Here is an 18,615-nt window from a genome sequence, read left to right as displayed (position 1 = left end):
TTGATGGACTCTAATCACTACATATTGTCTGTAACTGCCCTCAGCTCCACCCTTCACCATACCAGAGTTGTATGACTCATATTTTCAGTGCATTATAAAGAAATGTGAGCATATAGTTTACTTTGTGCAAAGTATTCAGAGGTGTTTGCAACATGCTGTAATGAGCTTTCTTCTCTCCTTCCTCCACCTGCTCAGACGGACTTTGAGAAAGATGTGGACTTGGCATGTCAAACAGGTAGGTATGGACCTTTGTGTCATCACCTCTTCTCTTCCGCTATTTGTTCTCAGCCTTGCACTTTCCTCACCAGTTATTTGCATTTCACGTTACTTTGGTTCTAATGCTGTTTCTTTGGTAAAGTTTGTTCATGTAAAGTTAATCCTGCTCATCTTTGTCTTTCTTGCAGAGAGAGGACACCCATGTAAGTCCCACTCTAAGTTGGAACATTCCTATTTGTATGTCATTTGTGTTAGCCAATAGTAATTTAGTTTGTTTTGCATAAATTGACATACAAAATATGCATGTTTACCTTTTTTATTACCATACCCTATTTCCTTCAGCATACTAGGGCGATAATTTTAGCTCTGAACTTTCCAAGATCCGTGAATGGCTGATTTAGTTTTAGCACCAATCACTGATCATGTTATTAATTTCACCTCATAAAGAAAAAGAATCACTGTGCTGCAGCATTGGCAAGGCAGCTCCACTGCTGTGTATTTATTGAAGCCAGTAAATAATCTGAGTCTGTAGCCAATATTATAAGAAGAAGAACATACATTTTGGCCTGAGCAGTTATGTGAATCATAAACAACTGTCAGAGTATAAACCTCTAAAAATCCTGATGTTAAGCTAAATATGCTACACTCCTCACATATGAACGAACATTACAGGCTTACTGTGATATTACCATGCAGGCCCTGGAACAACACTCCTATAAACCAATCAGATTTTAAGGTTATGTTAAGGGTTAGGCTTAGGGCTTGAGTTGGGGGTTGAACAACGTTCTTATCAGCCTATCATTTCCCTATGATTTTAGGGGTAGTTAAAGGATAGGGTTGGGTTTAGGGATAGGGTTAGGACTATGTTTGAGAGGAGTGCTGTTCGAGGACCAACAAAAGATCCAGGAACATGTCCTACTTGGCAAAATCAGTGAACACTGCGGATTGAAAAAAAGAAAAAAAAAGCACAGTTAAATGTAATGACGACATTTAGAAGTCTTGGCAACAGGGCAGTCATTGAGTCCTGTAATTGGCTTGAGTAATGTAGAGGAATGTTTGTTGCTGTACTGTAAGCTGTTACAGCTGATCATTTTTCTCTTAGAAGAGCTGATTTGTCTCTGTGCATGCGTTTGGCTTTTCCTCCTAACCCAATCCAATTCAACTGATCTCCTATTTACCTGCCTCCACTGGGATTCCATCCAACTCCTTGGCATGCTGAGACAACCGGATACTAATTCACTTGTCTGTAAATGTTTGTCCTTTCTTGCCCATACCACTGACTTCTGCACCCTTTGAACCTTTCCTTCACTTCTGATTTATGACATACTCACATGTCCATTTTCATGCACTGTTACTGAGCTTATTTTCTTTTGTCTCCTCTCCAATCATTCCCTCTACCAATCACATTCTCTCTGCACCCTCCTGAAACAATCTGAACCATCCTGCTTGCTCACTCTTCGACTTCTCTGCAAAACATCTGGGCTGTATACCTTTGGGAACTTCCATGTACCCATCGTCTAACCCCCTGCCCCCCCACCCCCATGTCACTTCCTTGTGCATCACATCATCATCCTTCCAACTTTCTGTTAAGATCTGTTTCTCTGCTCTTTACCTCACTTCCTATCTGTGTGGTCTTGTGCACTCGACCTCTGCTTCTGTCTTTTTCTTCCCACTCCTGTCTATATTCTCTCTTCCTTTTGCTATCTCTCTTTCTTTTTCTCTCCTTTGCTCTTCCTTTCTCTTCTCCCTCCCTCAGTCATCTTTAAGGAGGTGAACACCTGTAACCCTGCTACCATAACTGGCACTCTATCCCGCATCTCATTGGATGACGAGGACGACCCCAAGCTCGCAGCCCACCAGGAAGGAATGAACTTCAGCAGCCTACCTGGGAACATCCCTCCCCCTAACCTCTTGGTCCAAGTACCTCCTCTGGGTCCCCTGAACGAGCTCAGTGAGCAGCCACTAAAGAGGGAGGTCAATGTGGAGCAGCAAGGTCAGCACCAGCGATCTGGACCCATCTACCTTTGCACTGAGAGTGGGCTGGGATGGGCCCGACCGAACCCTACTTCCACCCAAGATTCAGCTGGTGGCGGAGGTGGGGAAGGGGACTATATGGTGCTCCCACGTCGGACAGTTAGTCTCAAGCCCCCTCCTCCCCCTCAGGATGAGGGTAAGCCCCTGAACATTATAGTAGATGACCCACCCTTTCCTCCACCCCCTTCACCACTGACTTTACATCCAGCTGAGAGCGAGGCATACCCTGCAGACTTTGCAGCCATGGACCACATCAACATGAATCTAAACCGCTCCTATGGCACACTAAAACAGCTGCCAGCCCATGCTGGGCACCCACAAACCCTGCAGGTCAAGCAGAATCGGCCCTCTGTCCGGCAGATCCTCACCTCTGGCACTGTGGAGCGCACCAGAACCCTTCCTCGCAACCTAGGCAGCACCAACACCAGCCTCTCAGCTGGATCTTTGGAAGTAAGTAGGGAAATACAGGTTTCTTGCCCAACTCTTTATCACTGTTTTAAACATGTCCTTCATATAATAGAACAACCATCCCTGCTGGAAGAAGCCTAAGGTAGCTGGTAGCTGATTTTATATGGTTTCTGGCTGGTCCAAGCTGGTCATTTATGGGCATTAGCTGGTCCAGGCTGGTCTAGATGGTTGATCAACTGGACTGTCAGTCAGTGGACCTGGTTTCAACCTGGTAGACCATCTTGGACAGGCTGGTTAGGGTGGGTAGATTAACCTGAAATGTGTACTGTCACTAAGGGTGTTCTGAAGTTAAGGGGTTTCTTGCAGTCGGCAGTTGGTCTTGATTCAGACAAGACTAAGGTGGACTCGAATCCAACACTGTCCTGTGTTTTGCAATCATGGAGTAAATCACTGCAATACAATAGTGGTGTAATCTTCATGACATTGTGGCAGAAACTGGAAACCACATAGGAGAAATGATCACCCTGTCAGGAAAATGTCAGTTAGATCAGCACAATATGAACAAATAGACAAAAGCAAGCATAGATGCAATGATTGCAAACACACCCACCCACATACCAAACACAAAAATTGTGCTATTCTACACAGCATCAGAGAAAATTATAAAATTAAAGTGTTGTAACAAAAGAGCAATACTGATTATCTTATTAATAATGTCTCCTTGCATTTCGGGGATGGATGATGGTACATCATTTGTAGTCTATGAGATGCCACACATACTGATCATCCAGCAAATGTCTTATCAGTCACATGAATGCAGTCAGGTGTGCCTTCCATACTCAGAGTACCCTGTCATCATTATGTTGGGTGGGGGTGGGGGTGGGGGTTAATTACCAGGGTATTTACAAACTGGTAATTACAAGGGTATTAAGCTATAAATGTGGTTTATGAGGACATTTCTAGTGTCCCCATAATTCAAATTGCTTATAAAACATACTAAACTATGTTTTGTTTTGTTTTGTTATGTAAAAACGCAGAACGTTTTTTGTAAGGGTTAGGTTTAGGGGTAGGGTTAGAGGATAGAATCAATAGTTCGTACAGTATAAAAATCATTACATCTTTGGAGAGTTCTCGTACGGATAGCCACACCAATGTGTGTGTGTGTGTGTGTGTGTGTGTGTGTGTACATGTTTATACTACATTGTGGGGACCAAATGTCCCCACAATGATAGTAAAACCTGAGATCACCTACCTTGTGGGGCCCAGCCAGCAGTCCCCACAAGGGAAATGGCTTATTAAACATTAATTTTGAAAATGTAAAAATGCAAAAAGGTTTCTGTAAGGGTTAGGTTTAGAGGTAGGGTTAGGAGATAGAAATTATCGTTAGATCTGTATAAAGTCCATAAAATGCATGGAAGTCTATGGAGAGTCCCCACAATGAGATAAAAAACAAGTTGGTGTGTGTGTGTGTGTGTGTGGGCAGGTTTAAGTGGTTTACAAGGACTTTTTTTTAAGGTTACAAACTGGTAATTACAAGGGTATTATGCTATAAATGTGGTTTATGAGGACATTTCTAGTGTCCCCATAATTCAACTTGCTTAAAAAAAAACAAAAAAACATACTAAACAATGTTTTATTGAAAATGTAAAAATGTAGAAAGTTTTTTGTGAGGGTTAGGTTTAGGGGTAGTGTTAGGGTTAGGGGATAGAATCTATAGTTTGTACAGTATAAAAATCATTATGTCTGTGGAGAGTCCTCATAATGATAGCTGCACCAACATGTGTGTGTGTGTGTGTGTGTGCGTGCAGTTGAGTTTCTGTCTATAATTACACTACAGCCCCAAAAGGAGGGACAGCAGATGGTGAGAGAAAAGCACAAAAAGAGGAAGTGCCTGAAAGAGTCTGTACTCCTTCATTAGTGGACACAAACACCTTCCCTCTCTTTCCAACACACAGTTGTTTAAGCTGTGGTATGAATTTCTACAGAATGTAGACATCCTGCAGAAATATTTCTTCAGATAATCCCCTCATGACTTCGATTTGAAGATTTTATTTGAAGTGCCAGATTTGTAAGGTTGTAAGTACAGAGTTGTGATTGTACTCCGAAACTGAATTAAAGTACAAAGGTAAATATGTAAAACAAGACTGTGTCTGTTGTTGTATATATGTGAATATCATTCTACACATTTATGACTATTTGTCTGCAATTTTGAATTCAGAATACAGGTTTTTGATTATTGCCTCTGAGGACAGATTGCAACATTTAACTTTTATTTGACAAGTTTTAACATCTGGTCTGTGAGTGTAAATGTAAGCTTACAAGTACAAATATTTACTGTACAAGTTCTCAAATCCAAATTTACAAGCTCTCGAGTTTTGCTACATTGATATAGAGACCACTGTTCACCATCCATTAAAACCAGATAAAACCTATGTTTTTCTTGTTGAATGTCCTGTTTCACTTAGATAATGAATATGTTACATTACAGAAGTATAGCGTGAGTGTACGTCATTTCATTTGGACTTTTTAAAGTTAATGGATTGTCAACAGACCACCTCTCTATGGACACCAAATGTCCCTCATCTACTCTCCTTTTTTCTCTGTCCCCCGCACTTACAACATAATGCAGAAGCAGTATGTTAGAGGCTTGTATATCATTGTCATATCAATTAACAAGCTTGAAAGGTTGCAATACTTCCAAAAAAATGTTTTAAAGTGATTTTCAAAACTTAGCTTTTCAAACTAACTCACTGACTTGAGTTTGGGGTCGAAAGTTTGCTGTCTCCTAGGGAAAGGTTCCTAATGTAGGTATTGATATTTCGATATTTCGGCTTGAACACAGACCTTTTCGGCAGATGTAGGTCTCTATTGCTTTGGCTTCCTCTGACCTATCTCACCCAGTGACTCCTGAATGACCTAACTTTGTCAACAGCTGAGTTGTAAGGTGCACAACATCACTTAGTCTCAAACTCCCTTTATGCCTGCCTATAGTGACATAGACCCAGGTCTTGACTGGGTCAGGATTTCAGAATCAGAATGAGCTTTATTGTCAAGTATGCTTACACATACAAAGAATGTGTCTTGGTGACAGAAGATTCCAGTGCACAAACAATACAAAAACAAGACAGAAATAATAAAAAAATAGAATAAAGAATAGAAATAAGAGAATAGAATATAAAGTTTAAATAGAAATACACAATTAGACACAAAAATATACGTATATACAAATACAATCTGTTATATACAGTGCAAGAGAATGTAATGTGCAAAAGAGGTAGGATATTGTAAATAAATATAATTGGTTAAGCTTGTTATTGCACAATAATTATTGCTCAAAAGGGCAGTTTTAACTGTTCATGAGATGGATGGCCTGAGGGAAAAAGCTGTTCCTGTGCCTGACTGTTCTGGTGCTCAGTGCTCTGTAGTGCCAGCCAGAGGGCAACAGTTAAAAGAGGTAGTGGGCTGGGAGAGTGTGGTCCAGGATGATTTTTTTACAGCCCTTTTCCTCACTCTAAATGTGAACAGTTCTTGGAGGGTGGGAAGGGGAGAACCAATAATCCGCTCAGCAGTCTGAACTGTCCTTTTTAGTCTTCTGATGTCCGATTTGGTAGCTGAATCAAACCAGACAGTTATTGAAGTGCAGAGGACAGACTCAGTGACTGCTGAGTAGAAGTGTATCAACAGTGCTTGTGGCAGTACAACCTCTGCTGGGTCTTTCTCACAATGGAGTCAACGTTGGTCTCCAACTTCAGGTCCTGTGAGATGGTAGAGCCCAGGAACCTGAATGACTCCAATTCTGCCACAGTGCTGATCAGAATGGTGAGGAGGGGGTAATGCTGAGGTGTTTCTCCTTAAATCCACAATCATCTCCACTGTTTTGAGCGTGTTCAGTTCCAGGTTGTTTTGGCTGCACCAGACATCCAGCTGTTCAACCTCCCTTCGGTATGCAGACTCACTGGTATCTTGGATGAGGCCGATGACAGTAGTGTCTTCTGCAAACTTCAGGAGCTTGACAGATGGGTCCTTGGTGATGCAGTCATTGGTGTACTGGGAAAAGAGTAGTGGGGAGAGCACACATCTCTGGGGGTGCCAGTGCTGATCATACAGGTGCTGGAAGTGAATTTCCCCAGTCTCAATAGCTGCTGCCTGTCTGTCAGAAACCTGGTGATCCACTGACAGATAGAGGTGGGAATAGAGAGTTGGTTTAATTTAGTCCAGAGAATAGCAGGGATAATGGTGTTGAAAGCCGAACTGAAGTCCACAAAAAGGATCCTTGCATATGTCCCTGGTCTGTCCAGATGTTGCAGGATATGATGCAATCCCATGTTGACTGCATCGTCCTCAGACCTGTTTGCTCGATAAGCAAATTGAAGGGGGTCCAGAAAGGGTCCAAAGATGTCCTTCAGGTGGGCCAACACCAGTCTCTCAAATGACTTCATGACCACAGACGTCAGAGTGATGGTCTGTTGTCATTAAGTCCTTTGATCTTGGGTTTCTTTGGGATGGGGATGATGGTGGAGCATTTGAAGCAGCAGGGAACTTCACACTGCTCTAGTGATCTGTTTAAGATCTGTTTGAAGATGGGGGCCAGCTGATCAGCAGGAATACTGGCACACATCCTCTTCACAGATCCTAAGTGCAGGTTGAGTAGCAGGAGGGGGGAGGAGGGGGATCACAAGATGTGTTGATGTTTGTGTGAAGAGAAGGTCAGAGACTGGACTTTTCAAATCTACAGTAAACCACATTTAGGTCGTCAGCCAGTTGTTGATTCCCTACTGAGTTGGGGGGTGGTGTCTTGTAGTTGGTAGTGTATTTCAGGCCTCTCCACACTGAATTGGTGGATGAGTTTGGAAGATTAACACTCAAAACTAGTACATGTATCTCTTGTGTGACATATTAAAGAAATAGTTCCTCCAACAAAGAAAATTTGCTCTCTATTTACATGTTGCTCCAAATCCATATGACTTTCTATCTTGTGTCGAACACAAGATATTTATCAGAAGGCTGATGCTGCTATTTTCCAAACAATGAAACCCCTCATATAAATCATATGGGTTTGAAAAACATGAGGAGTGAACATGCAATACAAAATGTTGTATTCACAAAGCACATGATTTTGGCTACATTATATCTGCAAAGTAATGTACAAGCAATATTATTGACAACTGAGGAAGTTCTTATAGAGCAAGTGAAGCTTAGTGTGTTTACAGAGAAGATCAGAGAAGTTTACAGAAGATGTATATAACATGCGTCTGCTGTTTATATAAACCAGACACCTTCACTTGTTTTTATTCAAATGCTAATATAAACATCATTGATGCTATTTTATAAAGGCAAAGAGAGTTTTTAACAAGCATTTGCCAAATGATACCCCTTATGTTTATGGTGGAGTTCAGTTTGAGTCAAAACATCAAAACAAAAACTGGTAAACAGTTCAGCAAGCAAAGTAGTATATACTTACTGCACCTGCATGAGACCAGTGCGTCATGGGCGCCACAGACGTAGTTTACTCAGGTGCTCAAAGATGTTCAGTTGTGATTGATTGTGTCTTCTCTCCCCTCCCCCTTCCCCCAGAAGAAAAGAGTACGGTACTCTGAGCTGGACTTTGAGGTAAGACCCCATCCCCATTTCTTCTTAGCCTGTTGTTTGTGCTTCTGTCCAACATTAGTTAGAGATTTTTCAATGGGCTGATACAGAAGCCAATAAAATGTATCGAACTTGTGCTTGTTTCCCCCCATCATGCGTTTAGTGCAGTGATTCCCAACCAAGGGTACTTGTACACCAGGGGGTACTTAAGTACATTCCAAAGGGTACTTGGAAATATTTTGCTTTGTTAAATCTATATAACTAATACTTAAAATAACATTAGGGTATCAAAAAATTATAGTAATTAATCATAATCATAGTCACCTTAAAGGGATAGTTCACCAAAAAATACAAATTTTGTCATAATTTGCTAACCCTCATATTGAAAATAAAAGGAGATTTTAGGCAGAATGTTAGCCTCTGTCACCATTCACTCTCATTGCACCTTTTTCTTTCCCCCATACAATGAAAGTAAATGGTGACTGAGACTAACATTCTCCTTAACATCTCCTTATGTTTTCCACGGTCATACATGTTTGAAACAACATGGTGGTGAATAAATGATGACAGAATTTTCATTTTGTTGGTATTACGTTTTTTTGTGTCTCTTTTAACACATTCAGTTCCTTTTAAGGAAATGCACTATAATATACAGCAAGTTAAAAGAACAACATTTTAGGTTTAGTATCGATGATGAGGAACTTATGGGCATCTATAAGACTAAAAAGGTTGGGAAACACTGGTTTAGTGTGTTAGCAACAATCCTATCCATGGCAAAACTGGTCAGTGTTCCATGTGCCTTGATTATCATATTCAGGCATATCAAAATCTAGAATATTTTATCAAACAGTGTGCTGTATAACAGTGAAACATGACTGAATATACGTAGATCTATCAAGGCTGCAGAAACACTGAAACAGTGTGGAGTGAGTGGTATTGTTGTGTGTGAAAGAGGTAGAGACCATAATGAGATGAGAAGAGATTGCACGTGTATGACTGAGGCAGCCTGTAGGGCACCTCCATGGAATGATCAACTGGCAGGATCCAGCAAATCTCCAGTCTAAAGCTTCCCAATTAATTTTCTAAAGAACGCACTTGTGTGCTTTTAAACAGACTGTTCTTCAATTACATTTGAAAACTTAAGTGGTTTTATGACTGGATATTTGCACTCCAGTATAGAGGCTTCTTCTCAAACAGAGGTATGTCTTGTTACTAACACAGTCAGACGCTTTTAGAGCTTCATAACCTTTTCCATTCTAGTTAGTGCTGCATGATATACCCTCCTTTCTCCTCCAAAAACAAACAATAAAAACATAAATTTAATATTAATCGCTATCAGACTGGAAAAACTCTGTAAACAAACCAAAAATGTGACTATTACTAAGACACTGATCCTATATTATGGTAATAGTGCTTGGTTGGAGTTAGTATTTGCCCAGGAGGTCTATAATACCTTGAGGGAGCTATCTGTTACCCATCTTTGCTCATGGACACTCAGTACCAGAAATATATATATATTTTTTTTTTTTAGCCAATGCCCTTAACCCTAAATACAGTGTGATTGATTACTTTGGAGCTGCAGACATTGGCATGATGACAATGCTGATTGGCTAAGGGACACACAGTCCCAAACCCTTTACTAGCAACTATCCTTAACTGTGACTGAAAGGAGTCCATTTGACAACAAATCCATTTAAGACCCTTGCAAAAAATTGGTCACTGGCAAAACATCTACCCTAGTACAGGGCTGTCATCAGTGGGGGACAATACCCAGCAACCTTTAATTGGCTGTCAATTTAGAAAGATGATTGTTGCCCCTAGAAAGGTGTTGTTACAGCATCTTCCAGCAGGGGCTAACTGGGCCACGCTGGCCCATGCTAACAAGCAGTAGTGAGAGTTGGCCCATGTTAGAACAAGCTACGTGTCAGCTTTGCTTAAAAAACAGCTGTGTCTATGAGTAGCCCAGACAGCTCTCAACCACCTCCAATTAACCTTTGGAATTGGTGGAAGTATCTGTCAGTATGGAATGACACTGACCAGAAAGATTTAACATCGTTTAATACCCATCAGCTTTAATAACCAATCAGAAAACCACCCATTGAGAAGATGAAACCTGACAGCGTGTTTATAGTTACCCCACTCTTCCCGTTTCCTCGACTACTGTCGACCATCTCCCCACAGGCCTACCCTTTCTTATTTTTTGCTTTTATCTTTTTGTTTGTTTGCTTTTCGCCCTTCCTTACAGAAAGTGATGCACACTCGCAAAAGACACTCAGAGCTGTATCATGAACTCAACCACTCCAACAAGTTCCACACCATAGACAGGTATAACAGGGACCCTGCCATGTCCTCCTTCAAGGTAAGATTCTAAAATGTGCCCCTGATACCTATCCCTGACATTTTAAAATCGTACACCCAGGGCACAACCTCTGAGCACAATGTGAAACAATCTCTCACCCTATGTTTGCGTAAAATCAAAGTAAAAAAAAAATAACGTACAATATCAAGCAATAAAATGTGATTAACTTGCCAGTAAACATGCTTAATGCAGGAGTTTAAAAAAGTTTAATAAATAGTAACTGTAGCACTAAATTGTTTACTTGATCCTGATTTACTACATAATTGCATTAAGATTAGCATAAATACTTTGTTACCTGCTGGACCTACTATTAAAGGAACATTCCGGGTTAAATACATGTTAAGCTCAATCAGCAGCATTTGTGGCATAATGTTAATTGCCGCAAATATTAATTTTAACTTGTCACTCCTTTTAAAAAAATAAATAAATAAAAAATCAGCACATATAATGGAATTGAATGGGGCCAGTTTTTGGACAGTTTAAAGGCAAAAATGTAAAGCTTATAATCAAATGAAAGCACATTAATTATTCTGTTAAAACTTGTGTTTTAGCTGTTAAGTTGTTTAAATCACAGTTTTTTGCAGCGGACTTCTGTTTTAGGTGGATGAACTTCTAATGACTTGTCATAGATGTTACGTCGTCATGGCAACAAAGTTGTAACATTTGGATATAACTTTACACATAAATGGATAGTATGTTATTTTGTCACACTAAAAATATGTTAACATTTGTATTTTTTTACTTCCAATGTAAGTGCCTAACAGTAACCCAAATTTATTTTTTTTTAAGTCTAAATTAATTTTTGTGGAAAATTATACCACAAATCAAATGCCGTTGATTGAGCTTAACTTGTATTAAACCCAGAATATTAATTTAAAGTCTCTACATTTCTTCTAACATTCCTTATTATTTCAGGGATTAAGTTTCATAAATGTTTTGATTTTAAATATTATTAAATTGTGAATGCAAGCTAATATGCTTTTAAACGCTGAACTTACTGATTTATTTGCTAACACTTTACAATAAGGTTCCATTTGTTAGCATTATTTAACAACATGAACTAACAATGAACAATACTTTTACAGTATTTATTATATCTTGGTTAATGTTAATTTCAACTTGTAGTAATACATTTTTAAAATCAAATGTTGTATATGTTAACATTAGTTAATGCACTATTAACTAACATGAAATAATAATGAACAATTGTATTTTCAACATTTACAAAGATTAATAAATGCTGTAAAAATATATTGTTCAATGTAAGTTCATGATACCCAATGCATTAACTAATTTTAACAAATGGAACCTTATTGTAGTGTTACCATTTATTATAATTGTACGATTGGAAGTGGAATGAACATTTTATGTTTACCTTGTTCTAGGATATGGATTTAGAATGGAAGAACAAATTAGCTCTGAAATGCCATTGTACACGCACACCTGGTCTTTGGGAAACTTGTGCATTGCTTTGCTTCCATTTCCCCAAGCCTTATGTTTTGCAAGCTAATTAAAACAGTGCTAATAGTTGGATCATTTTCAGTCCCCTGCCAATACACACCTCCAAGTATACACCTGCCTCCTGCAGCACTGTGCTATCTGCTTTCCCTGGAATAAGCTGAGTATTTCTTTCTGTTAGCTGCTGAATCTTTGATGTTCTGTTACCAGAAGGAGCATTACATCCACAATCACGCATCCAGAGGGTTTTGATATTAAGATTTTAAAACAAATAATGCGTCCTCTGGAAAAGCACCTGCTGCAATTTATGCTGCTATGACAAGTGTGTTCTTTAGTAGCATTTGCCACATGCTCACACACTTATATTTCGGATAGTTACAGCCCATTTCTGGCCTTTTGATTCTTGTGCTGCATTATTTTCCACAATATGCTTAAATTATGTACATGCAGACAAGCATCAAAGACTCATGCTCTCACATTACAGAAGATCAATCTCGTTACAACCGCATCTCAAATTTTTTGACACTGAACAGAGCCCATCTGGCAGTATTGATGAGTCAGAATGCTATTAGCGTTTGCCTTTTGATTTTCAATTGAAAAGATTAATTTGATTACTTTCTACAGGTCTTTGACTGTGTTGGCAATGCTATAAGTATATAGATAATGGTGCTCATGAGAGAAAAAAGGAAATGATACATTTGTAATTACTATAATACTCCAATGCCTTGTGACAAGCAATTATTTGGATTTTGTCCTCAGGTCACCAGTTTGTGACTGGAGTGAAAATGATTTTTCACTGAATACAAGCACTTATTTGACATAATTTAAGAAGCAATATTCACATTTACAGTATACAGTTATCTAAAGTGGTGTCCAAATGTCAGAAAGCAGAAGTGAAAATTGGAACCCCACTATATACAGTCATCTCAAAACACATAAGTGCAATTTTGAACTACATTTAACAGACTTTCTATAGTTATAGTTTTTTCTTTTTTCATAATCCAATGACATAAATCAAGATAATACAACTTTTCCCTCAAGAACCAGTCTACCTCATAAAACAGCATCTACCTCAAAGACTAACCTAAAAACAGTCTGTTAATAATAAATGTCTGAACATGCCCAGAAGTGACGTCAGTCATTTTAAACACCTCTAACAATCCGGCCACCTTCACAGGTTCCTCCTCCACCTCCACCACGACAATCTGAGCCTCTTTTAACACGGAGAATGAGCTTCGTTTACAAAGAGAGTCAACGTAAGCATGTTAACCAGACCCCATTATCCCAGCCCTGTGTGATAGGGCCCTGTTTTATAGTGGCTCTCATTGGTGCAGTGTAAATCCTAACTTGTTGAATAAAGGACTAGGTAATGTTAGGTAGTGCAAGCTTAGAATGAAATGTCCCCTGCGATGTTGTGCTATACTGCTGTAAATTACACAGCCTTGTGCTGACCTTGTGTTTGTGGTAGTGCGTTATTTAAAACCATTTAACCCTTTGTTTAAAACATTTCAACCAAACCATAAACATAAATTTATAACCTGAGAGATTTAATACAGATATCAAACTTGGTTTTAAAATTCCATAAACAGATAAACTGCAAGAAAATATTTTCTTAATCAGTATTTTTGTATTGTTTTGCAGTTGAAATATCTTAACATCCTTAACAAAATACATGTACTTCAGAAGCAAAATTACATAAAATATTACAGTTTCTTGATTGCTAACTCATGATAACAGATAATGTTGGCCCAATTCCCCTAGTGATTTTAACCCAGCATCGCTTTACTGTACTGTAATGTAGGCTAACTCTCAAATACACTTTTTGAACACTTCCATATATTCTATAGTATAATATGCTATAACTCTTTAAAAACATATTTATTTATTTTATTTTTTTTTTTTTTTTTTTAGCAGTGTTTTGAATTGATCCCACTGATTTTATTTATTTTTATTTTTTTATTTTTTTTATTTAAAGGACAAAATCAATACATTTACTGAGTTTTAAGTTTAAAAGTATTCAAGCTATATTCTCTCAAAATTAGTCTTGTTGTAACCGTACACAAATTTGCTTCTCAAGTAAATGTATCTAGTTTTAATGATGTTTAGATTTGTATTTTATTTACATTTTTTCTGGACAACAAGACAAAAATACTGATTTAGTATATATATATATATATATATATATATATATATATATATATATATATATATATATATATATATATATATATATATATATATATATATATATATATATATATATATATATTATTATTATTATTATTATTATTATTTATGAATTATAAAAATATATATATTTTCACCACTAAATCAGACTGTGGCCATAAATCTGTATAATGGAACATAACGTGACTGGTATACGGTAAGTAAGCACATAATCTTACAGCAACAGGGTGATATTGATGATATTAGAAGTATGTTTGGCCAGTGTTCAGGCATATGGACTTCCATTGTGTGTGCGGGCCAGTGAAGAGATGAGTGTGCATTAGGGAAAATCTAAGCCATTTTCCACCTCCTATCTTATTCTAGATTTTTCTTTCATGCCATTTGATCATTCTAACAACTGGTGAGAACTGTGAGCTTAGTGGGGTCTCCAACACATCCAAAATGGCTCCATTCAGACATCGGCCATTCCTTCTAATCATCTTTCTCTATCTATTTCTCTCACACACACTCTCACTTCAATCTCTTGCTCTTACCATGGGTTCACTTTATCTCTTTGTCTTACTGTGGGGACAGTGGAGCCATCTTAGTCACTTGCAGTCGCCTAAATTGCTTGTGTTAGTGAGAATGGAGCTTGATGCAGTTTGAAAGGCAGTTAACCTCTAAGTGAGGATGCTGGCTAGGCTGATAGCTTTAGCGGAGGCCTCCCATATGGTCCCAAATGGATGAAGGACTGGTACCCTGTGTTCAATCTAGCCATGCTAATGGAGATCCTACAAATGAACTCAGCAGGGAACTCAAGTGCAAAGGCAGGCAACAGTCTGGCTTCTGAAATATGGATTAACTGAAAACTTCTGCTCTTGACAACCACAGCCTATTACTGTTGTATGCAGAGGGTAAACATCATGAACACATGCAGGGAAGTAGTAATGCAAGCTTCATTAGTAGTATTTTTGTTGTTTTTGTTTTTATGTAATTTAATCTTATTATTCTTTCCTTGTTATGTTTGTAATTGTTCTGATTGGGACATAATTCTGTTATTATAAAATGGTAACATATATTATTCTTATAAAAAAGATTAATACGACTCTAAATTCTGATGTGCCGTGTTCAAAGCCATTGTACAATGACTGTAAATGCACATCTGTGACCGCACATTCTATATTAATGTGCCAAGTTGCTACGTTGATTGGCAACTGCAAACGACCTACAGTTAGGGTAATAAACAAGATTATTTTGTGAAAGAATTGTTTATTCTAATAATTGTTAGTAATGAATGCAATTTTTAATGAAACATTGGTGTATTTTATCATAATGCTTTTGCTGCTGTTTTATAAAAACAACAAGCTTGCTCTATTAAACACATTTTGGTGTGTTTCTTCTACGTCATTTTTTATTTAATTTGATTATTTTTTTTATTTTTATTTTTTTGTTGCATCTTTGATAAATTAAGATGTTGTTTTTAACAGTGTTGGGTAAGTTACTTAAAAATAGTAATCCACAATTATTAATATTTTCTCTAATTAATATTTTCAGATTACTTTACTAATTACTTCATTGAAAAAGTAATCACATTAATAACTACTTCACTTAAGTTACTTTCTAAAACAATTTTCTGCTAAACAAATTCAAAATAATGTCTATATTTCTTCATTTTTACACACAAGACATACACTCAGCACCTCCCATGTCTCCTTACACAATGACTTGTTACAGGGCCATAATTTATGTATTCTACATAATATATTAGAAATAAGCATAACCTTATAATGTACTTAAAAAGTAATAACATTAAAATAAAATTAGTAACAGTTACTCATTTAAAAGATTTGTACTACACGGAAGCATTCACCGTTTAACAGCTGACGGAAGAGACGTTTCAAGTGCACGTGATGTGCTGCCGCTAGCTTTAGCACGTTAGCCAACCTCAGTTCAACACTTGTATCTTAAACAACATATGTACATATTCACACAGTGTGGGGTGATGGTAAAGCATTTAACTCACATTTGTAAGGTGCTTTATCCACTGAAGTTTCGCCAGCTGCTACATTCTTCATTATTTACAACTGTTTTGTCAGACCAGCAGCAGCCAGATAACTCTGCCCCTTCCACTATGTACTCATTTTAAATCTGGACAACATTGCTTGCCTCTTTTTAAAATGATGGTCACTGCACATTGCAGCAAAAAATGCATATCCTTCCCGTCTAATTAAGTAATCTGCTACTTAATGCCTAGGTGTTAAAGGTCTTCATTTACAATTAGAAAGCTTAATCCAAAGCATGATTACATTGTGTGACACTAATCAACTGGTACTAATCAAACAATATGGCTTTTTAGTGTAAATGGCTCATTAAAAGGGAAAGGCTTATCTCTTTGAAACACTATCCACAGTTTTCCTGACCAACCACTTGGCACTGCCATGATAATTCTAATTGCCTGTTTTGTATTTCTGGTCTCGAGACGCCAAGTGAAAACGGCCAAAATGAGCGATCCAGAGGAGAACAGCAACCATTTAAGTGTTACCTGTTGTAAAAATTAATTTCAGGCTCAACTTGTGCCATTGTTGGCTGACATAGCAACTCAAAATAATTAATGTAATCAATGTAACTAATCTCTGAACATTGCTTCGTGTCATCTACACACTCAGGTGAGGCGTTATCTATAAAAAACAGTCATCTGTACTCTGTGAAGTATTGGCATGATTTTTTTGACAATTTTTACAAATGTAAAACCTTAAACATCACATTACCCACTAAGAATATATGCCGATGCGAGTGAAAACACTGGATACCAGAAAGTGAAAACAGTTGAATCGTGGAACACTTCCGCGTTCAGAAAAGGGGTGGATAGCACCGATGATGTAAAGTACAGTATCAGTGGAAGAGTGATATCATGAATCTAACACTGTAATTGTCGTGGTTTAACTCTGATCGTTGGTCACACAGCATGGAAAAACTATTTTTGTGTATGTTTGAGTGATTATTACTGAATGTCTGACTTAACGCACATCAGCGAGTGTTTACCTATTCCTAGCATGCTTGGTTAGACCTCTAGTCATCCTCGCAAATGTGAAGTTCAGGTGTTCTAAACAATCTGCTACAGTCAGGGGAAGAGTAGCAGATGTATGCTTTTCCTAACATTCACTCTCATCTGACCTGTTCTCATAATAGTTTGTTGGATTTTCATTTGGATTATTTGTTGGATTTTCTGAAGGGGACCTCTAAAGCATAAAAGGGATAGTTCACCCAAAAATAGGGTTAGTGTAAGGGTTATGTTAGGTTAGTTTACATTACATTACATTACGTTAGAAAGTTTAAAATTATATCCTAACCACTTTGCAGTGTTTGCATTTTTGTCCACACAAATTAGCCACTCAATTATATTTCCTTACTTGAATCTGTGTTGACCGAAGTTGAGGCAGATTCAACATCAGACAGCTTAATGAAGAGGCTTAAAGGTGGGATTGGACTTTTTTACCCCTTCACACACACACACACATACACATGTTGGTGCGGCCATCTTTATGAGGACTCTCCATAGACATAATGATTTTTATACTGTACGAACTATAGATTCTATCCACTAACCCTACCCCTAAACCTAACCCTCACAAAAAACTTTCTGCATTTTTACATAAAAAAAAAAAAAGTATGTTTTTAAGTGATTTCAATTATGGGGACACTATAAATGTCCTCATAACACACATTTATAGCATAATACCCTTGTGATTTATCAGTTTGTAACCTAAAAAAAAAAGTCCTCGTAAATGACCCAAACCCGCCCACACATACACACACACACACACACACACACACACACACACACAGCATAATGCTCATTTGTAGTCTGTGCCAATTAAGGCGTAGTGAGATATGTCAAGTCTGCTAATTTTTCCATGTAGGGCTCTGTTCTGGCTGCATTGTAGCTCAGCTCAGTGTTGGATCATGTAATAGGAAGATAACAGTAATGTTTCTGACAGTTAGGAGTAGGATTCCTTTTAACACTGGACTGAGTAGAATAGATTACGGATTAGCCAAACAGACATAATATAACTGCAGTGACTACCAGTTACAATGGCAGAGAGACCAGATAAGGCTTTTAGCCTCATAAATAATTAGCCTTTTTAAATAATGTACAATAGTATAATGAAGTCAACAGAGGTCTAAGAGAACATGTAAGCAGTAAAGGTGACCCTATATCAACATATATTGTGCTTATCCACTCATAATACTTAGTACTGTAACATAGGGGAGACGAGGGAGTGTTTTGTTTCAATGTCTGTAAATCAGAGGTTATTAGCGCTATGTGTGTCATACTTTGATAAAAATTGTGCCATGTTTATCTGCTACAAATTAAAGTATTAAAAAAT

At 37.8% G+C, this 18,615-nt stretch overlaps 1 protein-coding gene across 4 annotated transcripts in view; it reads left to right on the top strand.

Moving 5' to 3' along the window:
• LOC127425319 (adhesion G protein-coupled receptor B2-like) overlaps window positions 1–18,615 on the top strand; it is a 327,159-nt gene that overhangs the window by 292,973 nt on the left and 15,571 nt on the right. For 3 of the 4 annotated variants that reach the window (XM_051671167.1, XM_051671166.1, XM_051671165.1), the window contains 5 exons: window positions 196–235; window positions 405–419; window positions 1,973–2,700; window positions 8,233–8,268; window positions 10,490–10,603. In XM_051671167.1, coding sequence (XP_051527127.1) covers window positions 196–235; window positions 405–419; window positions 1,973–2,700; window positions 8,233–8,268; window positions 10,490–10,603 — 933 coding nt within the window. Of the gene's footprint in view, window positions 1–195; window positions 236–404; window positions 420–1,972; window positions 2,701–8,232; window positions 8,269–10,489; window positions 10,604–13,238; window positions 13,318–18,615 lie in introns of all 4 variants that reach the window. The other variant, XM_051671164.1, reaches the window with a different exon arrangement.

This window comes from Myxocyprinus asiaticus, chromosome 34 (genome assembly GCF_019703515.2).
Source record: "Myxocyprinus asiaticus isolate MX2 ecotype Aquarium Trade chromosome 34, UBuf_Myxa_2, whole genome shotgun sequence".
Taxonomy (NCBI): Eukaryota; Metazoa; Chordata; class Actinopteri; order Cypriniformes; family Catostomidae; genus Myxocyprinus; species Myxocyprinus asiaticus.
The sequence above is the reverse complement of the archived record's forward strand: the minus strand, read 5'-3'. Positions and strand labels throughout refer to the sequence as shown.